Source organism: Phacochoerus africanus, chromosome 3 (assembly GCF_016906955.1).
Source record: "Phacochoerus africanus isolate WHEZ1 chromosome 3, ROS_Pafr_v1, whole genome shotgun sequence".
Classification (NCBI taxonomy): domain Eukaryota; kingdom Metazoa; phylum Chordata; class Mammalia; order Artiodactyla; family Suidae; genus Phacochoerus; species Phacochoerus africanus.
The window spans coordinates 114,759,241-114,786,278 of NC_062546.1; the positions used below are offsets into that span (position 1 = coordinate 114,759,241).

Here is a 27,038-nt window from a genome sequence, read left to right on the forward strand (position 1 = left end):
GATTCATGTTTTTGCAACAACGTAGCATTAACATCAACATGATGTACACACTTGCAATACCAAGGACCAGGGGGGTATTCCTGAGGAGGATGAAATGTTATTTCTCACTCCATCCTACATTCTCACCTCTAGTCAGGCTATTTGGTACATAGCAAGCGCTATGTTTTTCCCAAATCTTTCTCCAAATCCCACTTGCCACGGGAAACATTTTGGAACAATCTACCCAGTCCCCTGGGCCTCCTCCTCTTTGACCTGCCAGAATCATCAACAGAGCTCTGGAAGGGATGCTGCTTGATTTGGCCTCTGATTTAATTGATAGGAACTGACCTTGCTTACCCCACTGGATGGCATGGGGGTTGCAAGAAGATGTCTGCATCTGCTCACATATCAAGCAGGGTGCCTTCTTAGCACACAGAGGATATGTACCTATTTACCAACCATTTTAAAAGAAAAAAAAATTCATCTACAAATCCCAGTGCTAGTCTGTAGCTGTTCTGTTGCCATTAAGAGTGAGATGAAAGGAGTTCCTGCAGTGGCAAAATGGGATAGGCGGCATCTCTGCAGCACTAGGACTAAGGTTTGATCCCCAGTCCTGCACAGTGGGTTAAGGATCCTATGTTGCCGGAGCTATAGTATAGGATGCAACTGCATCTGGGATCCAATTCCTGGCCTGGAAACTTCACATGCTACAGATGCGGCCAAAAAAAGGAAAAAAAAAAAGTGAGATAAAATAGGAATTCGGAAATCCCATATAACTTTTCCTCCAAACAGCTTTTAATCCTTTCCCACAGATTATCTCACTTAGATTTCATAAAATCTTGGAATGGAAGGTAAGCTGGGGGGGGGGGGCAGAAAATATAAGCCCGAGACTTTCACATTCCTTTTAGAAAGCACACACATGGATTGGCTGCACCTTTGGTGGCTCAGATGTCTGACACCTGCCTCACCTGTTGGACGGATATAGCAAAATCTTTATTAACCAGGCCACCTATCCAGAAGCCTCAGTTAGACAGAAGTATGATTTGTCATGCATTAAAAGAAAGAGGTGTTACAGCAAAACAAAACCAAGGATATATTTCAAAATTCATATCCTTGGAGGGCTCTGAACGTCCTACATATTCAGTCCCACTTTTTATGCCTTCCCAGATGCAATAACTGATCATTGCAGTAACAAGGGCCATTTAATGAGTGCTGATTCTTGGCCAGGAATTAAGCAAAGTGCTTTAAATATCTTACCTCACTCAGTCATTACAATGAAACTCCCAAGCATCCACTACTATTATACTCATGTAAGATATCAGAACTGAGACAACTAGAAATAAAGTGATGTGCCTATGATCACACAGCTTAGGGCTAGCGTTTGCACTGTATGAGGCCAGAGCACAATTTCTACGCTCCGAAAATAATTTGATACTTACCCATAGCAAACACGATTCTCCATCATCAAAAGTTTTCCCCATATGTTGATATATCATAATTACTAAACTGAAATGTTGCCAACATATTACAAAGTTATTCATAATAAAATTGAGAGTGACAAGTTTTAGATCAACACTCTATTTAAAAATTAACTCAACAGATCACACCCTCTACCTCTAACCCCGCATTCTTCTTAATTGGGGTTTTAATGTTCTAAAGATCTGTAGGAAAAAAGAGAGCAAAGGAGGAAGAACGTGGCCATATTCTGCAGATTTAAAACCAAAGTCAGGATTTCCCATTGTGGCTCAGTGGTAACGAGCCCAACTAGTATCCATGAGGATGCAGGTTCGATCTCTGGCCTCGCTCAGTGGGTTAAGGATCCAGCATTGTCGTGAGGTGTGGTGTAGGTTGAAGACATGGCTCGGATCTGGGGTTGTGTAGGCCTGCAGCTTCAATTTGACCACTAGCCTGGGAACTTCCATATGCCACGGGTGCAGCCCTAAAAACCAAAAAAACCAAAAACCAAACAAAAAACCCCCCACGAAACCCCAAAAAACCTCAAACCCCAAAGTCAATCTCATCATCAATTTGTTGGGAATTAGGAATTGGTTAACAATAGAAAAAAAATGTTTGGTAAGAGTTGAAGTTTTGCCCTGACTCATGTTTCCAGAGTACCTGAGGGTAAGCCAAAAGAAAACCAGGTACACAGCCTTTGGTTGTCACAAGGATAAATTATCTGAGTCATGTTAGGGAGAGGCATGTTTGCTTTGCTCAGTAACTTTGGGAGGAGTCAGGATACACTCATGTTGGTAGGGGAGGAACTGCATTACATGGTATAGGAGCTGATAAAGCAAATATACCAGTTCAAGTCAAAGTTTTACTGTCCAGTGATTGATTCTCAGACAAACCTGAGGGGACCAGGGTTCTCTGAGGCTCTTACCTGGTGCTGCTGCTCAAGTTGCTAACTATGCTCTGACGTGTCTCTGGGTAGGGGTCCCATGACTTTGGACCAGAATACTCCTTCCAGTCGCTTTTCACCACCATGACCATTCTCCCTGCAACGGCACAGCCATCTTGGTGAGCAGGCACGACATGCTTCATGAGGGATATTAGGGTTTCTCCTATTGGCTCAGACAACCCCAGGCCCTTGATGGGGGAGAGGCTGGGGATCCTGAGCTACATGGACTTTGGGAAAAACTCTTTCCTTTCCTCCTGCAGAGTTCGAGAATGGGTGAAAACGACTGTGAGGATTTTAATCCAAAATGGCACACTTCAAAGAAGTATCTATGGAGTAGTTTCTTATCCATTCTAATGGAATAGAACCTTTCTGATCCATCATGCCTCCCACCTCACCCAAAGATTGTAGCATTCGGGGAGCCTTTCTGCTACAGGCAGGGTCTACAGCCACTACAGGTCTCAGAGAAGATCACTCCGCAAGTCCTTCTGCAGCCCCCTCCCTTCTGCAGATGCTGGTTAGGCTGCAATTCATCCTCCTTGGATATCACGTCCCTTCATTTTTCCTTCATTCCATTTTCCTTTATTCTTAACCTTAACTGTAGAAGAATCTTGGTCTTATGTGTGAGATGTCTCAAAACACTTGTCAATTTCTACTTCCAGAAATAACAGGAAAGCAGACAACCATCTCATCTGCAAAATGGCGATAAGACTGGGACTTCAGAGGGTGATTGTTGAGGATAAATGCAGGAATGTTTGACATTCAGACATCAACATGAAGCTGTTTTGAGATGGAAAGAAAGAAAACTGACACCAGAGCCATGACTTCTTCCTGCACCCATATGTTGATACTCAATCATGCCATGCTTATACTAGAATTGAGATTTAACTTAGGAATCTTTTCAACACCCTGGGGCAAGAAGCCGCCCTTGGTCAATAAGAATTGGCACTTGGTATTGTGATAAAAATAACATTCTAAAGGGTGCTTTAAAAGTTAAATGCTTCTCTTTCATGATTCAAAAACCCTGCATTATTCTGCTTGGCTGAACCTGACTGCCAGGTGACCTGAGATGGGGAGACTGCCTGGAAAGAAGAGATTGAGAAGATGGACGAAGTCCAAGAGGGGCCATCACTCTCATTCCTCCGCTGCCACCACCTAAGTGGTGTGTCTATTCAAGAATCTTTCTGGACTTAAGACTACGCAGAATGGGGAGTTTCTCTGAACAAGCCTTTAAACCTGCGTCTCACCAGGTTTTGGACAACGGCAGAGCCACAAAAACATTTCAGTATCCCTCTCCTTTTGATGTAATTCTTTCTGAACCCTTTTAATCTGCAGAAAATATCAACTGAGTCAAAATACACTTTGGGAAGAAGAGGGATCTCCTTTGGGTATGTGATCTGTCGGCTTAAGTCAGCAGTAATTGTATCACACAGGTGTGCTAAGAGCCAAGTCTGGAATAAGACTGCTCCCTACCTGTAATCCTCAGTAGCCTTCTTCACTTACGGAATTTTGATGGGGTTTTTCAGGGTGAGTGATGTTTCCTTCTTTTGTGGTTACTTTTTTCCCTGGGGGGGAATGGCTTGGGATGGGAACTTCTGAAGAAAAATCTGAATGAGGACTAGTGTATTAGTCTTTAAAGGCTAGCCATCTTAGTATCCGTGACAGACACTGAGCTATGGAATGTAGAAGGCAACATGCCTGAACCGGCTTGAGAACAACGGAACTTTCGGGAAGTCTCTGCTTTCTCAGAGCCTAACTCTCCAGCCAACACATTGGCCACGTATCAAGAAAAGGTGGGGGAGTTCCCGTCATGGCGCAGTGGTTAACGAATCCGACTAGGAACCATGAGGTTGCGGGTTCGGTCCCTGCCCTTGCTCAGTGGGTTAACGATCCGGCGTTGCTGTGAGCTGTGGTGTAGGTTGCAGACGGGGTTCGGATCGCGCGTTGCTGTGGCTCTGGCGTAGGCCGGCAGCTATAGCTCCGATTTGACCCCTAGCCTGGGAACCTCCATATGCCGCAGAAGCGGCCCAAAGAAATAGCAAAAAAAAAAAAAAGAAAAGAAAAGGTGGGAGGGGAGGGGGGGGTGAGGTGCACGCTAGGTACGAACCTCTGAACATTTCTGCTAAAGCTTGTAATCTTCCCCTGTGTCCTTCTTAATAAGATCTCTCCTGAAAACTCAGGAGTGATTTGCCTAATTTTGGAAGGTTTCATAACGCTGGCCATATGTGCATGCCCGTGGGGCTGGAGGGAGCAGTCTGTGTGAGGAATGGTCAAATCTCTGGTGTGTGTTGTCAGCTGCCTGAAGGTAAAAGAACCAGTCCACATGAACTCTTTGGTTGTTCCGACTCTAAATTCTACAGCCCTAATGAATTTCAAAAAAAAAAAAAGTCTACAAGCATCTTCTCTACCAGGTTGCAGTCAGGGCCGTTAAAAATGTACAACAATCTATTACTGCCCTTCCTCTGGTCTCCAGGCTGCTTCACACACTTGGAGGGAAAAGCAAAGAATAAAATAAAAATAGGAAGCAAAGCCCCTGTCTCTCAAGGCAGTTGATAAGCAACTGAAGTTCCTCTGACTTCACTTTAAGAGTGTTTGGTCATTTGATTTATTTATATTTTTATCTATCTATGGCTGACAGTGTGCAAGTAGTTTATTCATATTTTAGGCAAGGGAAAAATGAAATGGATTTTTGCCTAACGCCCTAACCAGACTGTTAACGGCTTTCCCTGACTTACTATGAGTTCTTCTCTATGGATGTTCTAAAGAGGGTTTCTGAATAAAGCATTAGGCATCAAAAAAGACATGGCATCTAAGACCTGCGGGTGACTGGAAAAAAAAAAAAAAGTGGAAGTCCTATGCATGGACAATATTTTGAGTATCTTTCTTCTCCAAGAAGTGATTTCCTTATCTAAAATATGGCACGAATGAACCTATCTACAAAACAGAAAAAGATTCACAGACATGGAGAACAGACCTGTGATTGCCAAGGGGGAGGAGGGAGGGAGTGGGAAGGACAGGGAGTTTTGGGTTAATATAGGTAAATTATTACATTTAGAATGGATAAAACAACAAGGTCCTACTGTGTAGCATAGGGAACTAATCCAGTCTCCCGGGATAGACCATAATGGAAAGGAATGTTAAAATAAGAATCTACATATAACTGAGTCACGTGCTGTATAGCAGAAATTGGCACAACATTGTAAATCAACTATACTTTAATAAAAAAATAAAAATAAAAATTTTTAAAAAGGTGATCCCCTTGACGGCTACAGGCAAACATTTTCCTTTCCCGGCATACATGATAGGACTGAATATTAACACATGCCTCATATATGATTTCTGTGTGGAGAACAATAATTTGACCCCTGTCTAGCTCCCTCAAAAAATCTTATCACAGTCCAAATGAATGAAAGTAATTTCTGCATTATCTGGCTCATTCTGAGTCTGCTCCAATATACTAAAAAGCTAAATGGCCACACTTATTTACAGGATTTAGTATTTACCCATCATTGTGACACACCTAAAAAGTGATGCCAGGTATTCCAGATAAGAAACACTGTGCTTAGGAGCTGAAGCAGGAACAGGACAAGAGATCAAGCTAATGCCTTCCTCTTGCAAAAGTAGGGATAATATTCATCCATCTATTTATTTATTTATTTATTTATTTATTTATCTGTTCATGATCAGCACTTCAAGAAAAGTATTATAGCCAGGAAAGATGGTGTGGATTGATAGGAAGGGAGGCTAGATCCAGGGAAACCAGCCAGGATGCTACCGTGATGCGGGAGTGAGATAAAGAGGGCCACACTGAGGAGGAGGTGGACACTGACGGCTGGAAAAATGGAGCCCCAACAGCCAACTGCAGGACTGACTCCAAGAACAGCTGTCACGAGTACAGGAATACAAGACACAGGAGTATGGCCTTTGTCAACTATTACCAGGTTGTTTTCCTTTTCACTGGATTGTGGACATGTGGTCCCTGACCCTGCTTTAGAGAAGGGCCATTTACGAATGGCTCTGCTCTCCCTACTACCTGCAGCCTTTGGTGCTGAGGAGAACTCTGACTTCTAACCCAGCCAGGAGATTTGTGATGGGCACTGGATCTCAACCTTCTGGGTTTGGAATGTTCATCCCTGGGGAATGCTGGCTGGGGTGACCCCCTTCTTAAGGAGGCCAATTAGTCTTGGATGTTTATGAAAAAAGCGGCCCAAGGCTAAACCTGAAGAAAGGTATGAAGGAGGGGAAATTCAAGTGTGGACTACCTATTCAAACCATTCCTTAGCACTTCTTCCTGTCCCTGACTCGTTTCACACCGTCCTTCCAATTTCTTCTTCCAAATCCCCATCTCGCATAGATATGATTCCATATCGACAATTAGCATTTTAAAGAGGGCTTCTTGGGAGTGGGAATTAGAGGAATGTGGACACAACATTCCTAAGGCCTTTTTCATATTGCCCACCCTCTATACCACCCTGGCAAGTACAGCAAATCGGACGTGACCTGGTTGAGGACCACTGCTCTAGAATCTGAGGCGGAAGAGAATTCAATGCTGAAATGACAGGCAGTGAACTATGGAGTCAGGGCTGGTGGGGTTTCTGCCCAATAACTTATCTAATTAGACTTAGTAGAAAGGCAGTGATTCCTCTGACAATGATTCCTCTTTCTCTGAGGGCTGGTTCTACTGGTTTTCACCTCTGAATCCAAAAAAACATCAGAGAAAGGATTCAAATAAGGATCATCTACTAGGACTTCTCTGCCAATTCTTAGTTCATCCGTATTCCACTGATGAGAAATAATGAGATTGTTTTCGAGTTTATCTTCCCGTGGGTATAATGAAAATTACCTTACGTATAGTACTTTTACCATTTGCCAGGAACTGGTCTCAATGCTTTTTATATTAATATACTCAATTTGTACACTCTTTTTATGTGCTAATGTTCTCATGTGACCCTCTGAGATATGGAATATTTGCTACCAACATTTTACAGAAATCTGAAGCACACCGAGAGCTTAAATAATTTGCCTGAAGTCACATAGCCAAGAAGTAAATGATCGATGCAGAATTCATTGGTTTTAATCACCATGCTGCCTCTCTAAAATGTTAGATTATGAACTTCGGTGGAGAAGCTCTGGTATGGTTATAGTTCAGAAGAAATGGAAGTAAGCAAAGGATGGGAATTATAAATCACAGACTATCAGACTGGAAAAAGGCCACAGAGATGATGAGGACTGAAGGGTTTGGAAACATTGACACTGAGACCCCAAAAGGTAATATGTCTTTCCTAAACCACAGCCAGTCAGCGGTGCAGCTGTGGTCAGAATTCAAGTCTTCTGAATTCTCCCTGAGTACAGGAGGAACAAGACATTGGTGGGACCCAGCAAGCTTAATTAGCTCAATGAAACAGTAATTCTTTAAAAGGAGTGGCCTGCAGATACAATTCATTTGGCTCTGAAACATGAAATATTCAACTTGAGATCTATACTAACTCAAAGTCAGTAAACTTTCAATTTTTGTCATCTATTGGTAAGTTCTGAAGTCCTTTTGGGAAGTAGATTCTCTGGGAGAATTTCCAAGACATTATCATGACTTTTAAATCCAAAAGTAGTCCCCTTCTACAATGAGGTCCTCTTTGGCACATTTTTGGCTAGAACTAACTCTCCAGATTCAAATTCACCCAGAAGTCCACTCACTCCCTGGCCACCAGGCCCACGAGTGTTTCATGGTGCTCTGCTGCCATCGTCTGGCAGAATGAAGTAAGAACTGATGGCTCATTTGCTTCCTGCCATTTAAGAAGCTTGGTACCAGATTAATTAGATGCAGCAGAATGGAGCAAGAAGAAAAATAATTCTTATGAGAACAATAAAAGTTTCTGGGGAAGACCAAACCATTATATTGTAAATTGAAAGTCTTACTCCCTACATACTTTAATGAGAATGTCATAGAACTGATTAAAATGTGGCAAATCTACAGATAATATGAGAGCAGAGCCTTTCCTTTTTATAGAAAAATCTTTGCATCCCTATACTAGAGCGACTAACTTCAAGCTTTAAAATGTTTATAACAGAACCACACTTAAAATCCAGCTGGGAGTTCCCATTTGGCTCAGTGAGTTAGGAACCCAACTAGTGTTCATGAGGATGCAGGTTCGACCCCTGACCCTGCCCAGTGGGTTAAGGAACCACCATTGCCATGAGCTGTAGTGTAGGTCATAGACTTGACTCAGGTCTTGCTTTGCTGTGGTTGTGGCATAGGCAGGAATCTGCAGCTCTGATTCCTCTGATTCCACTCATGGCCTTCAAACTCCCATATGCCATAGGTGCGGCCCTAAACACAAACCAAAAACACCTAAATAAAGTGGTGAGTCAGCAGTGCATGCATATGAGTGAATATAGTTCACTTGCAAAAGTTTTATTTTTACACTGTATTTACAGGGACATGTCTACTTCATGAAACTATACTAAATTTTCATAAAGTATAAAAATATGGGTAATGAGATGACACAATGTATTATTTTTCTCTTTCTTATTCACATCTTTATTTTTTCATTTTTTAAAGTTTTACTGAAGTCTAGTTGATTTCCATTGTTGTAATAATTTCTGCTCTATAACAAAGTGATTCAGTGATACATATATACACATTCATTCTCTTTTAGATTCTTTTCCCATATAGATTACCAGAGAATTCTGGGTAAATTTCCCTATTCACATCTTCTTTAATGGGATGTTTCTCCATTTAGTCAGCCTCAATATTGTCTCAAGAAAGATTCATTGTTATGAAATGCAAAAAGAGTCAGTGTTTAACTTTTGAATCCAAATTAGGGTCTTAGAAACCTGGGTAATTAACAATATTCCCCAGGCTCAAGCATTCAGCTACAAACCGTATAGGCAGTAGAGATTTCAGGAAATTGCATAGGAATAGTTTCTTTCTATGCCCCAAATTGCCTAATTTTCAAGGAAAAATTCAGAGTCAGAGAAAATAGATAGGGTTAAGACAGAGCCTTAGTCTGGCATGAGGAATGGAAGCATAAGAAGTTCCATCGACCTGCTCCTCTGTGAAACAACAGTAAGTAGTGAAAATTAAAACACACACACACAGAGACACAAGCCTATTTAAAAGTCTCTAGAAATTGTCCTACAGGCATGAAGCAAATGAAGACAATTTATTCAAAAAATTATACCACATCTTAGAAAGAACTATAAGAGCCCCAGGCACTTGGTCCAACCCTGACTAAGTGAGACAGAAGTTCCATTCCCGGTAAGTGTGCCGAGGAATACAGAGCACCTCTCCCTCCAGTTCCCAGAAAGGAGGGGAGGGGCAGGGCACCAGCTTTTCTCATTTCCCTGCCCTGAGGGGCAGAAGCTAAGTTTCAGGTGAGCCAAGAGGCCAGAGGCTCCCTTCCCCACAAAGACGTCATCCTGGGGCAGAGGCCCTGCTCCCACATCACAGGGTGAAAACCAGGGGGCACTGATTATCCTTGTCCCAGCTGACATCAGTTTCACAGTGGGGGAGGCAAACCAAGCCCAAAGCTACTACCACTGCCACCACTCAACAAGCAGGTGCGTCTATTAGAGAGAAGTGGACCACTGTTTCTACCCCCTAGCTTGAGGGCAGTGGCTCAGGGATTCTGCCCAGAGGGAGAGGCAGACCACAAGAATAGAGGGCTCCCATGTTCTTCCCAAGGGAACTAGTTTACTCGCAGCAGAGGAGAAGCTCAAACCCAAGGGTGCTCTTGGAAACAATGGTGATTTTGATGGCAAATAATTAAGTGGACACTGGTGGCTCCATGAGAACAACAAGGTAAACCACGGGCCAGAATTTACTATGGTGAACCAGGAAAAGAAACTGCTAATCAGTGCTCTCTCAAGGTCACAACCACTCTCAGGCTGGCCTCAGAAACTACTCCTGCAGAGAGGCTCAAATTTAAATGGATAATTCTGTAGAGCAATGCATGCCCTATGATATTAACAAAAATAACAGAGTTAGCCCCAGCTGATTAGTGTAGCCTAAGAGCTGGGTGTGATACCAACAGAGACAGAGAGCTTAACAGAGGTTGGGACAGGAGACAAATAAAAAGAGCCCAGTTAAAAAAAAATGTCACAGGTACAAGCGTGACTATACACCTACCCAAGGCTGCACACCCTGATGCACAACATCAAAGGCCTTACACACTGCAGGGGAAAATTCAATGAAATAGTCTAAGCAAGCCACTAACCTAATTGAACAAGCAGCAAGAACCATAACAACTCCTGGGGTCCAGAGTTGCTACAATAAAAATTTTGTGCTTCAAATTACATGAAGAAAATGAAAAGCCAAACCACAGAATGGGACAAAATATTTGCAAATCATCTATCTCTTAAGGGACATGTATTGAGAATATTTAAAGACTTAATGCAACTTAATAATAGAAGGACAACAGCCCAATTTAATCATGGCCAGAGGATCTGAAGAGCAAAGAAGACATACAAATGGTCAATAAGATGCTTGTTAAAAGATGATCAACATCTTTAATCATTAGGGAAATTAAGGTAAAATCACAATAAGATACCACTTTATACCCATTAGAATGGCTTTTTTCTTTCTTTTTTCTTTTAAGAAAAGCAGCCAATGGTGGTTAGGATATGGAGAAACTGGAATCCTTGTCCTTGTGTACTGCTGGCAGGAATGTAAAATGATACAGCTGCTGTGGAAAATAGTATGCTGGTTCTTCCAAAAATGAGAAATAGCATTAACATTTGATTTAGCAATTCTACTTCTAGGTATTTACACAAAAAAATGGAAGCAGGAACTCAGATAACTGCACCCCAAAATTCACAGCAACATTACCCAGAGTCTCCAAAAGTTGGGAACAATCGAAATGTCCATCAAGAGATAAATGAATAAGCAAAGGGAAGTGTGTCCACACAATGGGTTCTTATTCAGCTGTGAAAAAAAGTAACATACTGATACACGCCACAACATGGCTGTGTAAAAGGCTACGTGGTATATCAGTACCTCTTTATGATGTGCCTGGAAGGGGCAAATCTGTAGAGATAGGAGGTGGGTTAGTGGTTGCCAGGGGTGTGAGAAAAAGAGCTGCTTGATGTGGAATTTCTTTTTAAGGGTACAGAAAATGCCCTGAAGTTGACTGTCATGATAGCTGCACAAATCTGCTTACATACTAAAACCCACAGAATTGTTGGACCTTTTAAAGGGATGTGGTCTTTACTTTATGGTATTTGAATTACCTCTTGATAAAGCTATTATAAAAAAGGACAAAGCCTGGACCCCTGAGAATAGACTAAATCCCTCCTACCCAATACACACCCCCACATTCTGACACACATAGTTTTATACATGGGGGTGGGGGGACTAAAAAGCTCCCCATGTCAGAAAGACCAAAACAACATGGAATAAGAAGACCAGAAGTACAGGGGCTTTGGAGACCTTGAGGCCAAAGGCTGTGGCAGGGATGATGGGTTTCAGTAACAAATGACAGAACGTGACCCAAATCCAGGAGGAACAGAGTCTCTGGTTGCCCATGGAGAGGTCACAGAGGCTGACACTTACAGACCTCAGGTGCCAGTAAGGAGAACTCCTGAAAGGATGCCTGGCTATAATGTTAAGCAAGTTTACTTCATTTAAATAGAATACTACAGAGGGAAGAGAAGAAAAGAACTTAAGAGATACGGGTAGTTCCAAGAGGGAAATTAAAATTTTGAATTAAGTTGAAATGCTGAAACACTGGGATTTTCCCCAAACTATCTTAATATATCAGGAAGAGACAAAGTTTTAAACCAGAAGGGACTCGGGTATCATGAATGCTCGAGATTAATTTTTCTTTTCCTGCTATTAACTGAAAACAGTTGTGGTGAGCGAGCAAGTTCAATTAGAAAAGAAAAGGAATGGTTTTGTCCTTAAAACTAGAAGAAATGACAATTACATAGGTGATGGAGGCTTTAGTTAATGCTACAATGGCAATCTCACGGCAATATAAATAGTATCAAATCAATATGTTGTACACTTTATTGTATACAATGTTGTACATCAAAGACATCCCAGTAAAAATTAAAAAAAAATAGAAAAGGTCATGATATGGCCAACTAGTCAGCTGCAGCCTGAACTTTCAGACTGAGGGTGAGAAGACCAGTGCGATATAGAGAAAAACAAGAGGCTGAAACTCAGTGTGCCTGGGGTTGAGCTGGCAGGGGCCTCCAACTGGCTGTGTGACCTTGGACAATGTTACTGAATCTCTCTGGGAACTTAGTTGCCTGGCCTGGGAAGGGGTTGATAAGAGAACATGTAAGGTTTCTCCCAGCTCTAAAAGACTGATTCTCAGGCCTTGGGTGCCTGGTGGGGAAATATATGCCACTTCTTGGACAACTCCAAATGGACACTTTCTTTTAAGAGATGGGCCCCCTCCCTTCCTTGGCCACACCCACAGATACAGGGTCAAGGACAGCCAGATAGTGCAGTTACCTGCCATGTGTCGGTGATTCTTGCTTCTGCAGTTGCATTTCTCAATCAGCTCAGGGGTATACACGTCACTGTGACAGATGGCACAGTAAAAGAAGGCTCTGGACAAGGAAACAAATCAAGAATGACTAATGTGAGGCTTTCAAACTAAGGAAGCATGAGGCTGACTCAGTCTGCCTGCCATTAAGTTGCATTCGCTTTGGGACTTTCTCCCCATCAAGTCATAAAAAAAAAAATTTACCTTTTGACATCCTTTGCAGATTCAGCAATAAAGAACCCTAATGTGTTCTTAAGGAGCTTAACTTGTGCAGATGGATTCAGTATCAGACCACTGGAAACAGAAAATAAAAATACACTAATTATCCCTACCAATGCTGGGGGCAAGAGCGGTGTTTCATCTTGTCTGGAGTCTCTAAGTTGCAGTTAATACGACTCAATCCCCTCTTACAGCCAATGAAAATGTACAGTGAAAAATGTGAACCTGAGTGTATTTCACTCCTTAATCGCTGCTTACTATGCTGAGGGGAGCCAAGTCGTAACCCAGTCTCTGAGCTGTGTACATTGCTTCCCCTAGACTGTCCTGAAATGGAAACAGTCAAACCAACTCAGATGCAGTGGCCTTGTTAGTTTAAGCTAACTGCGGTCACACAGGCCAAAGTCACACAGCTGTTAGTCTTATGATTATACAAAGAGTGTATATCTTAGGCTCTTTGTCCTTTAGAATTAAATTATGTCTAATGAGCTAGCTGGAGTCCTTTTATTCACCTGTGAACTTTTTTTTTTTCCTTTTATGGGCCACATCTGTGGCACATGGAAGTTCTCAGGCTAGGGGTCGAATGGGAGCTGCAGCTGAAGGCCTATGCCACAGCCACAGCAACACCAGATCTGAACCACACCTGCGACCTATGCCACAGCTTGCAGCAACACAGGATCCTTAACCACTGAGAGAGGCCAAGGATTGAACCTGCATCTTAATGGACACAATGTTGGGTTCTTAACCTGTTGAGCCACCATGGGAACTTCTCATCTGTACACTTTTTGAACTTGTATATTTCTTTTGACTTTTGTCTACCTGGATTGCAAGATTTTTGACAGCAGGAATCAGGTAAGTCGTGTCTATTTCTACCCTACTTGAATACTTTGATTTTCTATTTTAGTGCAGTTTGTGTGTTTGAAAATGCTGTCTTACAAACTTCACCCAAGATGCTCCTCCATATGGTTGTCTATTATGATGACCTAAACTCCCCACATTCCCTCCCTTTGCTTGTCAGGATCTCTTTTTTATATTTTCTTTAATTCAGACCTCCAGTGTGCTGAGGCCTTATAGCCCTATACCGCCCCTCACTTCAGTTGTGTGTGATCAAAGTACTCCTTTCCTCCTTTAAAACATACTCCTTTCATACTCACGTTGGAAAGAGGCCAAGTCTTTATTCTGGCAAAACTTAATCTGTTTTTAGGATACTCCCAAGTACCCTGCAAGCCTTAGAGCCTTCCAAAATAAAAGAGCTTGTGCAGCAAAGCTGCTTCAGCCCAAGGCCAAGAGCAGAGAGATGCTGCAGAGCTATGCTCAAGTGGATTATCACCGGAGATGGTGTCCGGCACTTTCTGAGCACTGACTGATATTAACACATCACTGGAATGACTGCTTTCAATTCTGAAAAGGAAAGGACATGGATTTGTGCCTTCCCCATCCCAAAACCACTGGCTTCTGCTAATTAGCTAGCAAGCATATGCTTAGCTTATACTGTCTTATCTCCTTTATGAAAGGCAGGGTCCTCTGAATTCATGCTAAATCCTTGGTTGTGAAGATACTGTCACGATAATTTCTCTGGATACATTTGAAAGGCAAGGTGAACTTCTTGTGAGTATGTTTCCAAACTGCCATTACTGCTTGATCCACCCCCCCCAACACACCCCTCATGAATCACGGCCAGGTGCTCTGTTAGGGAATGTTGGCCACTGGGACAAGCTCAGAACAATCTCTGATCAGGGTCAGGTCCAGCTTTACCTCTTAGCAGGTGACACATTATTCCGAGACAGTTCCCGTGGATTACTGAGGGCTCTGCAAGTCTGTCTCAGTCTAGTCTAATGCGTTAATTAGAAGAGAGAGAAAATATGGAATTCCTACTGTGGCCCATAGGGTTAAGGACCAGACTTGTCTCTGTGAGGATGTGGGTTTGTTCCCTGGCCTCACTCAGTGAATTAAGGATCCAGTGTTGCCATGAGCTCTGACATAGGTCACAGATGTGTCTCAGATCCTGTGTTGCTGTGGCTGTGGTGGAGGCTGGCAACTGTAGCTCTGATTTCACCTCTAACTCAAGAACTTCCATCTGCCTTGGGTGCAGCTGTTAAAAAAAAAAAAAAAAGAGAGAGAGAGAGAGAGAGAGAGAAAATAAAAGAGGAGAAAAGATGGGTTTTCTCTCAGTTTTTCAATATTCGTGCCTAATACCGCATTGAGATGACCTATTTCCCTTTGTTGTAGAGTGACTGTGGTAGATTCGTCAAAGCCTGGTGATCAGAGGGGCCCCAAAGTCAGGCTGAGCTCAGATTCTCATTTTGCCGCTGGAGAGTGATGCAAACTTGCGAAAATTATTTAACTTTTCCTGGTTCCTCTTCTGTAAAACGAGGCTAATAATAGTACTCTTCCTGCAGCGCTATTGTGAGGCTTCAGCAGTTAATGTAAGTAAGTGCCTGTTGCCATGTTGGTTATGAACTAGCAATCAGGTAAGACTGCTGTTATCAGTACCTTCGCTAAATAGGGATTTAATCCCTTTGATGCATCTGACTCTCAGGTGAGAAATCAACTTTCATTCTCTGCTGGAACAGATGTCTCTTTCACTAGTGGTGGATATGTGCCTGGAAGTAAACAACACCAGGACTTTTTGAATATATGTGGGAATGACTTGCTTGTTCATCCTTCTGGTCTACCATGTCCTACCTGTCATTCTAGTAAAGATCACAGAAATCTAGGACGTTAAATGCAGAAAGACATGAACAGTATTTGATCCAAAAGTTTCCGAATGCCACTGAATAAAATGACTTTCCTGGGGACTTAAAAAATTCACAGGCCCCCACCCTTGGAAATGTTGATGTTTATAAAGTCAGAAGTGGGGTTTTAATTCTATGTCTTTTAAGACTTCGCAAGTAATTCTGATGCCTAACCCAAGTCTCTGGAGGCCCATGATGCTAAAACTTCCTCAAGTTCTGGGCTAGTCTGAAACCCAAATAGCCTGGCTTGCGAGGCTATGACACCATCCTCTTCTCTCTGACCTGTTTCCAGCAGAAAGGGCACTTGCTCGTAGGTTTAGATTTTGATATCTTCCTGAGCATGGCAGAACCATTCAATAAAATGGAGCCAGCCATCTGTCCTGATCTTTCCTTAAAGACTTGCTTTGAACCATAACCCACTGATTCCTTTTGCCCAGATACCTTCTACATTCCCATCATTTGACAGGCTGTTTCATCTTTCTAACCTTTCATATACTTTGTAGTCCATTCGATATCATTCAAAATTACTGAATTTTAACTGTTTCCTCATGATTCTAGGCTTCCTGGTAATGAATGTCTGCTTTAGAGCTGGAAGGAGTCTTAGGGGTTAATTAACATGACTTCCTCATTTTCCACATAATGAGTATTTCTCCAAGGCCACTGGACTAGCAAATCATAATCAGGATCAGAATCTAGTCTATGGATCCCTATTTAATTCAAGGGAGTTTTCCATTAAAAAACACACATAAGCCAACATAACAGTCTTTTCTTGTTCCCCATCCCACTTAAGCCCCATTTTTTCTTATTTTTCAGCATCTTTTATCACTATCTCATGAGGCTGATCCTGGATTTTATTACATAACTTCTTCCATTATTCAGTATAGGTTTGCAGGAACTGCTGATGGTCTGTTTGTGTTACCTCTTTCCTTTACCCCATCAACAGCATGCTTTGTCCAGCAGAACAATTAAATTCCCATTTTTCCATATTATGTAGATTAGTTTCTTGGGCTAAAGTGTGTGGGAATATTTTTTATCACCAATAATTCTAGTTCATGGCATTATTTCATGGCCAAGAATTACAAGATCTGGTGATATATTAAGAGGAACAGATCTAAGAAGGAAACCCTTTCATCTCTCCTGTTCATGAGGGAGATTTGAAGCAAGACCATAGGAATAGACTCAAAAGCTCCTGCCCACCCCCCAGGGTAACTATTCAAACTCTAATTATTAGATTCAAACCCCAGTTACCAGAGACAGTGTTAAATGCACCATGGTAGCCTAGGCGCCCCACAGGCCACTCTCAACAACGGGCCAAATGCTCTGTTACGGCTGTATGATCAGAAATATCTTTTTTTTGGGGGGGGGCACACCCGAGGCATATGGAGGTTCCCTGGCTAGGGGTCTAATTGGAGCTACAGTTGCCAGCCTATGCCACAGCCACAGCAATGCCAGATCCAAGCCACGTCTGCGACCTACACCACAGCTCACGCAACGCCAGATTGTTAACCCACAGAGTGAGGCCAGGGATCGAACCCGCATCCTTGTGGTTCCTAGTCAGATTCGTTTTCACTGTGCCATGATGGGAACTCCAGAAACATCTTAATCTAAAGATTCTCCCGACACAAACAGAAGAGATTCAATGCCTCATTCATACCAGTAACCGTGACACACAGATGTGTGTTCGATGGCTATCAGCATGAGATTCATCTTCACGAAGCAGATCCTGGGAAGAAAGACAAGTCATTGTGAGCAGAGACAGAGCAGCATAGGACTCATCTGAAAACAACACAACTGACCCTTTGTGGTCCTTGCCTGGGGCGACACCCTCCAACCCTGGTCAGCAGAGGGAGAGCCTCTCAAACACAGAATGGTCACTGGTAAGTGAATGCAACCTGTCACAGCCGGCCTGCCAACTGGGATGGAGATGAAATTATCCTGCACAGAATGTAAACTTCCAGGTTTCTCCCCCCCCCCCCCCTTTTTCTTTCTTTTTAGGACCATACCCACTGCGTATGGAAGTTCCTAGGCTGTGCACCACAGCCACAGCAATACCAGATCCCAGCCACATCTGCAACCTACACTGAAGTTCACAGCAACACCCACTGGATCCTTAACCCACTGAGTGGGCCCAGGGGTCAAACCTGTATCCTCATGGATATTAGTCAGGTTCTTAACCTGTTGAGCCACAACGGTAATTCCCTGAGCTTGTCCATTCTTATATCTTTGGTATTTGTCATGGAGCCTGATCTTCAGTGAAACTTCCACAAACATTGACGAAAGACCTTGGGGAATGAAGATAAGTGCTTCTCTCGACCTACCGGGAAACATCAGGAAAGCTCATTCCAGCAAAGTCATCTGAGAGACGCTGCGTCAGGATTTTGTTCTTCAGGCCACTAAAGAAATGTTTTTGCCAGGGCACCTTAGGACAGATCTGGAATACAGAGTCATGCCACGTGAAACACAGTGACTTGGAATATAGGATCTCTTACTCCGCTAAGCACCAAACCAGTACCCACTGCATGCAGGTCCCAGAAAGATTTGTCCTCATGATTAACGGGAGAAATGTCAAAGAGGGAACTAAAACTCTAACATACACGTCGACTATTTCCACCAGAGAGAGAAGGAAGTGAGGGTATCTCCACTCAGTCCCTTTCTAGGGGGCAACCACACCTGCTAGAAATTACATCTGCTCCCAATAATTTCAGCAGGGTAGACTGGTTTTGGGGTCAGAAACAATATGATGGGAAGGAGGATCTGGACTCCAAGTGGTCTCTCCCTCAATAGGGCCATTCAAAATTTTTTCAAAAAACATATTTGTTTTCTGACTGACTAACCACAAAGATGAAAGTATTCATGACTTCTGCTCGGTATCAGAATCCATCTTGGTTCAAATAAACTCAAAAACCCATCGTGATCAATGGACATGAGACTGTAAAGATCACAGACAGCAGCAGCAGGCTTCCAGAGAAATGGGGGTGTGACAGAAGGACTGCTCTCAAAAAAAGCTGAATGTCACCTAACGGGGGCTGGAGCTGCTGGGTAACACATCTCTGCCATCTGTGAAAGCTCCCACTGGGGATTTTGTGTTGCTCTATTTGCCCCCTCCTCATTCTCCTCCAGCCGCAGCCACAAGAATCACCATGACACTCTGACATAGCAGGACAGGCCCCATAGAGCTCTGAATCTCCAGTGCACATCTGGAATTTTCAGGAACTTCCAAAAACTGTGGCTGGGGACCCTTAATGCCAGTTCAGAAACATCTCTCAGATGGCCATCATGGGGTTAGGAAGAACAAAAGGAAAATGAACACACAAACAAAAAATTCTGCCCTGCAAAAAAGGACCAACTATTTCCAGCACAACGCACTCCCACCCCAAGATGCAGATGAATCTCCTGCTTTTTCCCAATTTCTTCAAGTCCCCTATTGAGGAAGGCTCACCTCACAGGCAGTTCAAGCTAACAGTTAGGTCCTCATCACTAAAGAAACTGGCTTAGTGCTTCTAATCCAAATGTTTCAGTTTATTCAAGCGGGTGAAAAATAACTATGGAGATGAAGATTTCCTAAGTTAGTTTTTAAAAAATCAGATAGGCAATCTGGAAGACAAGATGGATTTTGGATTTGGGCAGTAGAATCGGGGAGCTGGAGTAAACCAGCTGGATTAGATCTCATCTAAATTTAAGCTTAAGGAAATGCTCTGTGCCTAGAACCAGTGAAAAATGCTGTTCAGCCTATAGTTTCTCACCATATAGAGAAATAAATGCTGTTTAGACTACAGTTTCTCACCAAAACTGATCAATATAGTCAAGATACATGGCATTGATCTGAGGCTGTATAATCTGGGTGCTCAAAAGTTTTACAAATATTAACTCAGTACTTGGAAAAAGCAGCGTATGAGTAGATTAGTAAGTCTTGTTTTATAGATGCAGAAACTAGGTGCCTGATGCAAGCAAAGCAGGAGGTAAGACACTGGAGTCTTGGACATTCAACCTAAATTAATAGGTTTAATTAACCAAATTAATTTTAGTGAGTTTAATTAATCACAGAATCTAAAGCACCAGAACAGAGGACAACATTAAAAATTCTTGCCCTGACTCTTCCAAGGTTAGAATTTCTGAAAGTGGGTTTCAGACTTCACTTCTCCCTCCCCCACAAAAAAATTATTATTACCACAAATCTCTCTCAGTTCCTATCTTCCAAAAGCCATCCTACAGATATTGACAGGTGACCATTGTATTGAGCAGGTTACGACTTTAGATAAACAAACAAAAAACAAGACCATAATAGGGCTGGTTTTCCAGCTCTACCTTCTACGTTTCCTTGAAGGAGATAAGTCTTCATAAGTCGTTCTCACTCCACTTACTTTCTCCAGCCATGGAGATGACAATCACAATCATCACGACAGATCCTGCAGGTATCTTGTGCTTTTTCAGCTTACAATACGCAGGCAAAGACAATTTCCTCACCAGCCACTTACTGGGCCATATGCAGTGACCACTAAGGTAAGGTTAAAGCATGTTTACTGTGGCATCAGCAAGGCTCTGTCCTACTGCCTGACGGTCGATTCTCTTTATTTCTATATGACATCTCCTCACATTCATGTAAGGAATTACTGGAGAACTCTGTGGTTTCCAGTTAGTATTCTTCTGGCCAAAGTCTCTTGAATCTTTTGCCTCTTTTGCTTTTTCTTAATAGCACCGGGGAAGGAGCCAGAAAAGATGTACAAGTTTGGGGCATTTATTGCACAAAGGAAATCAAGTGCAAAGAGAGGCCAAGAGGAACACTGAGTATAAGAAGAGGCAGATGTGGACGCATAATTTAATGGAGAGAAAAGTCACTTTCTGGAGAGGCTTTGGACAGAAGGACTTCAGAGGTCCAGCTGAGGGTTAGAACACCTTTCCTGGAGCATTTCATGGGGATGGCATTTGGAAGGCCATACTGTGTGCTATGATATTCCATCCCAGGAGTCCATTTAGCTACTTATTTTGTCTCAAACAAAGGTATCAAAAGGCCTGATGTAGGATATCAGGAGTAATTAACAGCCAGAAGCACAGGACATAGTGGTAAGGTTGTGGTTCAGACAATTCTACTTCTGTAGTTACTCACTTACTATGCAGTCAATTAGTTAGCTTCTGTTACTGGGATATTACTTTGAAATAATGAGGGGAAACACAATATATTTAAAATGCATGACCCATGGTGACATTCAACATGTGGCAACTATTATTCTTACCCTGCAGAATGTCCTCAAATAATCTGAATAACTAGATTTTAATTATTATTTGTTTAATTTTTTATCTTTGATGAGTATACTTATTCTGATGTTAATTACTTTGTATTTAACTTATATTTAAGTATATGGCTTCTCCACTAAGAACCCAACCTTTATTTATATTTCTACTGTCAGTAGCTCCAAGTGCTTCTACAGTCATGAACATTTACATTCACAATGCTGTGGACTATAGGGAGGAAGCAGAGTTGTGATTTTCATTTTGCAGCTAAGTATTCTTAGGCAAGAATAAGATAATTTCTTCAAGGTCAGTGTGGTACCTGGGACCTCAACCTCCATCTCTCAATCCTTTGCCAGCTCAGGTAGAAGTCAAATCTCATTTGTCAGGGCTTTCTTGCTTTCCTAAATTTTTACTTTCTCTTCTGATCTTAGTATGTGAGGACATGGGGATAGAGCCAAGATTCAACATCAATTTACAAGGTTACCTTCTTGTTTTGCTCAACAAATAGAGATGTTAGAAAGGTACACAAGCCTGGCACTAGACAGCCTTGGGCAATAAATCCAAGCTTTAATTCAGCGAAACAGATGATGTTGTCTCCACTGTTCCAGTTCCAGCTGGGGATCTTTGGCAGAAAAACCTGTCTCATGGTAGAAGGTAGCAGAAACAGACTTGAGGATATGGAGAACAAAGTACTGGTTTCCAGCGGGGAAAGGTAAGGAGGATGGGGCAAGCAGAGGAAGGGGATTCAGAGATACAAATTACTACATAAAAGTTGACAAGCCAACAAGAATATTTTGTCCAGCACAGCGAAATACTACCATTGTTTTGTAATAACTTTAAATGGAGAGTAATCTATAAAAATACAAAAGCACTACATTGTATACCTGAAACTAATATGATATTGTAAAGAAACTATACTTCAATAAATGAAAAAAAGTCAAACATTAGGACGAAATACGCCTCAAGAAAATTCCCCAAATTTGTAAACTTTTTGTTCATTTGTTCCATGTTTTGGGTGTTTTTTGAGAGAACATATAACTTTATATTAGTTTCAGCTATATAACACTCAATATTTGTATATATTGTGAAGTGATCACCCCAGTAATTCCAGTTAACTTCCATCACCACTGTAACTGTAAGTTATTTTTTCTTGTGATGGGAACTCTGAAATTCTACTCTTAGAATTTAAATATAAAATGAGGTATCATTAACTCTAACCATTATGAATTTTTAAAACTAGATGCTTGTACTTTTTGTCACCCTTTCCCCATTTTACCCACCCTAGCCTCTGGCAACCACCAATCTGTTCTCTGCATCTATGAGCTCAAGTGATTTTTTGTTTGCCTAATTCCACATGTGAATGAGATATTATGGTATTTGTCTTTCTCTGACTCATTTCACTTAGCATAATGCCCTTGATGTCCAGGCACATTGCTGCAAATGGCAAGATTTCATTCTTTCTTATTCTTTTTGAGAAGAATGTGTATTCTGGTGCTTTTGAATAGAATTTTCTGCAACTAAGTCATGAGGTATAACATGTTGTCTAAGGCTAATATTTCCTTATTTATTTTTTTATCCTGATCCATTTATGAGAGTGGGGTAGTAAAGTCCCCAACTATTATTGTATTGCTGTCTATTTCTCCCTTTATATTTGTTGATATTTGTTTTATAAATTTAGGTCTTCTATGTTGGTGTCATAAATATTCACAAATGTTATACCCTCTTGTCAGATTGACCCTTTTATTGTTATGTAATGCTCTTCTTTTTCTTATTACAGTCTTCGTATTAAAGTCTCTTTTGTCTGATATAAGTACAGCTTCCCCAGCTTCCTTTTGTTTTCCATTGGCAGAGAATATATTTTTCCATACCATCACTTTTAGTCTGTGTGTGTCACACCTAAGTCTCTTATAGGCAGTATATAGATGGGTTTTGTTTTTGTTTTTGTTTTTTGTCTATTCAGTCACTCCACATCTCCTGATCAGGTAATTTAGTTCATTTAAAGCAATGATTATAATTGTACTTACTATCATTTATCAATTCTGGATGTTTTATAATTACAGTTTCTTTCTTCTCCTCTTGCCCTCTTCATTATAATTTGATGATTTTTTTTGTAGTGTTATGCTTAGATTCCTTTCTCTTTCTCTTTTGTATATTTACTAAAAGTTTTTGCTTTGTGGTTACCATGAGGCTTGAATAAAACAACTTATAATTATAAATCTCTTTTAAGTTGATGATAACCTATTTGATCACATCTGAAGCTCTATATTTTTACTCTCACAACCCAAATACTATTTTTGATATTATGATTTACATTATTTATATTTTGTGTATCATTTAACAAATTATTTTTAATTACTTTTGTCTTTCAATCTTCCTATTAGCTTTATAACTGATTAATCTGTCACCTTTACAATTATGAATATTCACAATTTTACCATATATTTACCCTTACCAGTGAGTCTTATACTTTCATATGTTTACCATTACTAATTAGCTCATTCATTTCAACTTAAAGAAGTTCTGTTAACATTTCTTGTAAGGTTAGTTTAATGGTGATGAACTCCTTTGACTTTTGCTTGTCTGGAAATCTCTTTATAGCTCCTTTGATTCTGAATGACAACTTTACAGAATCTTGGAGTATTCTTGGTTGGCAGATTTTTTTTTTCTTTCTTTCTTTTAGTGCTTTGAAAATACTGTGCCACTGCTTTTTGGCCTGCAAAGTTTCCATTAGAAAAATCTGCTGATAATTTTATGGGAGTTCCCCTATATGCAACAAGTTAGTTATTTTTCTCCTGTTTTTTTTTTTTTTTTCTTTTCTTTTTTCAGCCATGCCCACAGCATGTGCTAGTTCCTAGACCAGGGATTGAAGCTGGACCACAGCAGTGGCCTGAGCCACAGCAGTAAGAATGCCAGATCCTTAACCACTAGGCCACTGTGGAATTCCTGCTGCTTTTTAAATTCTCTCCTTGTCTTCAACTTTTGACACTTTAATTAGAATGTGTCTTGATATGGGTCTCTTTGGGTTCCTTTTACTTGGAACTTTCTGGGGTTCATGGAATATGGATGTCTGTTTAAGAAATTTAATAGCCATTATTTTTTCAAGTAAGTTTTCTGTCCTTTCTCCCCCTTCTTCTTCTAGAGCTCCTCTAATGTGAATGTTGATCTACCTGATGTTGTCCCATAAGTCCCTTAAGCTACCTTCACTATTTGTCATTCCTGCTCTTTTTGTTGCCCTGATTATGTGAGGTCTATTATCCCGTCTTTGAGTTTGCTGATCCTTTCTTCTGCTTCATCTGGTTAGCTTCGAACCTCTTTACTGCATTTTTTCAGTTCAATTATTGTATTCCTCAGCACTATGATTCTCTTTGATACTTCTAAACATTTTCTCTTTGTTGAAATTCTCACTTTGTCCATCCAGTCTTCTGCCCAGCTCAGGGAGCATCTTATGATCATTATTTTGAACTCTATCAGAAAAACTGTTTACCTCTTTTTCATTTAGGTCTTTTATGAGGTTTTATCTTGTTCTTTTATCTTGTTTGGAACATATTCCTCTGTTTCTTCATTCTCTAAGACTCTTTGTGTCAGTTTCTATGCACGAGATAAAAAAGCCACTTCTCTCAGTCTTGAAGGAGTGGACCCATGTAGTAGATGAACTTTATTGTTCAACTCTGCCCTAGCCCTTGGTTATCTCTCAAACTTTGTCATTGTCTAATCTGCCTACTTTATTTTTAGTGGTTCCCAGTATTTCAGGATATGTTAAGACCTTTAAGTGTCCCAAAGTGTCTCAGTGTCTTAGCCTCTAAATTCAAGATGATTGGACTCCAGACCTCTAGGCAGTAGCTTTTAAAGTATATAAACATAACCCTCTCTAAATTTACATTTAATATGATTAATAATCTCAATGAGACTGCAATCTTCATTTAAAACTGGCAAAAATTTTTTTGTGTATGGCCCCATTAGCAAGTAATCAGTTCAGGGAGTTCCCATCATGGCACAGTGGAAACAAATCCAACTAGGAACCATGAGGTTGCAGGTTCGATCCCTGGCCTCACTCAGTGAGTCAAGGATCCAGCATTGCTGTGAGCTGTGGTGTAAGTCGCAGAAATGGCTCAGATCTGGTATTGCTGTGCCTGTGACGTGGAAGCTCCAGTTAGACCCCTAGCCTGGGAACCTCCATATGCCATGGGTGTGGCCCTAAAGAGATAAAAAAAAAAAAAGAAAAAGAAAGTAATCTGTTCAAATGTTACTTACATTCAATTAGCTCAACAGACTAAAAGAAGAGGAGAGGGGCTAGAATGTTACAGTACCTTGTTATGGGATTGAAGTATCTGTATGATGACTCTTGTATTAGGGTAATAGTTCTTGATGGAGAGTACCCTACATAAAGAACAAATGGGCTCATCAGTAATGTACCACATACAATATCTTGGTAATATAATTCAATTTAAAGTTAAATTGCTGTGTGGGTAAGTACAGGAAAGGATATTACAAAGTTCACTGTTATGATCTTGAAAAGCACACACACAAAAGAGTATTATGGATTTAGTAACTTAGTGAATTAAATCTATCAGATTCTGGTATGAAGAGACTGTGGTCTTCTGAGACCAGTTTTTGAGGATGAAATAAACAGTTTCATACATTTTAGCCTTAAAACTTAAACACATTAATTATAAAAAAAATCAGAGACTAAATTGCTATCTATAGCCTGAAGTAGCCCACAGACTGTCTAAGAAACTAGGACCCTTCTCATATTTACTGCATGATGCAAGTTCTCAGCTATTTCTTGCTCTTTGTAGAGTCACCTTTGGCTATGTATATTTATTTTGTTCTGAAGACCAACAGTTCATCTGGGTTAGGTAACCATGGCATTGCCATCACAATAATAGTTTACATTTGTTACCACAAATTAAGTTCCTGCTCATGGATAATTTACAGTTACATACTGTAAATCTTTTTTTTTTTTTTTTTTTTTTTTTAGGGCTGTATTCATGGCATATGGAGGTTCCCAGGCTAGGGGCTGAATTGGAGCTGTAGCCGCTGGCCTACACCACAGCCACAGCAATGCCAGATCTGAGCTACGTCTGTGGCCTACACCTCAACTATGGCAACGCCAGATCCCTAATCTACTGAGATCAGGGATTGAACCTTTGTCCTCATGGATATGAGGCAGATTCATTTCTTCTGAACAATGATGGGAACTCCAGTGATGGTAAATCTTGAAAATACTTGCCAATAGTCAGACTAAAAGCACATCATATTGAACCATGCACAATTTTCAGTAGGACTATTGGACAAAACAAAAAAATGAAACGAATAAATAAATCTACTAACAAGGTTCATGAGTCACAATTACCATCTTTATTTTTGAGGGGATATTAGTTGGAATGGTGTGATCTGAAGAGTTATCAGTTATCTGTATGCTTGCTTTTTAAATTTAAAGAGCTAGATCCATATAGAGCTTTAGGAAAGTAAGCAGAGAAGCACATCAACACACAGTATACTCTATTTTGACTTCCTTTTTCATACATCTGCACAGTCCATTGGAGCAAAAAAAAAAATAGGAAGAAACCTGGAAAATGATGAACGCTGCGCTGTAATAGATGACATTATCTCCCGTTTAGTCCTATGCACTGGGCTTTATCTTATAGAAATGATAGTAAAATGAGCATTGGAACATGTAAGACACAGTGCCAGCTTCTTACCTCATGATGTTTGAAGTGTCTTCAGCCTGTGAATCGCTGCATAGAGGGTTGGCTATAATCAAACAAGCTTCTGCAGAGTCCACCTATTCTTCAAGAGTAAACAGCAGCCACTTTGTTAATTATATGGGAAATGCTCAAATGTCCCCCTTTTGGGTTTTCTTACAGTTTTGTCATACAATTTCCAATAAGAAAGAGAGCACATTTGAGAAGGACTTGTGATAAGGATGTCTCTACATCAGAATTACAGCCCAGAAAATGCTGTAAATAAGGATCTGCACAGATGGACGAGGCC

General features: G+C 41.0%; 1 protein-coding gene across 1 annotated transcript in view; it reads right to left on the bottom strand.

Annotated features, from left to right (window-relative positions):
• The window catches only part of KCNU1 (potassium calcium-activated channel subfamily U member 1), a 127,899-nt gene that overhangs the window by 60,250 nt on the left and 40,611 nt on the right, over window positions 1-27,038 (bottom strand). The window contains 8 exon segments of the mRNA XM_047770421.1: window positions 2,360-2,474; window positions 12,831-12,928; window positions 13,069-13,158; window positions 17,470-17,538; window positions 18,134-18,246; window positions 21,529-21,681; window positions 25,352-25,421; window positions 26,747-26,829. Of these exon segments, the coding sequence (XP_047626377.1) occupies window positions 2,360-2,474; window positions 12,831-12,928; window positions 13,069-13,158; window positions 17,470-17,538; window positions 18,134-18,246; window positions 21,529-21,681; window positions 25,352-25,421; window positions 26,747-26,829 (791 nt within the window).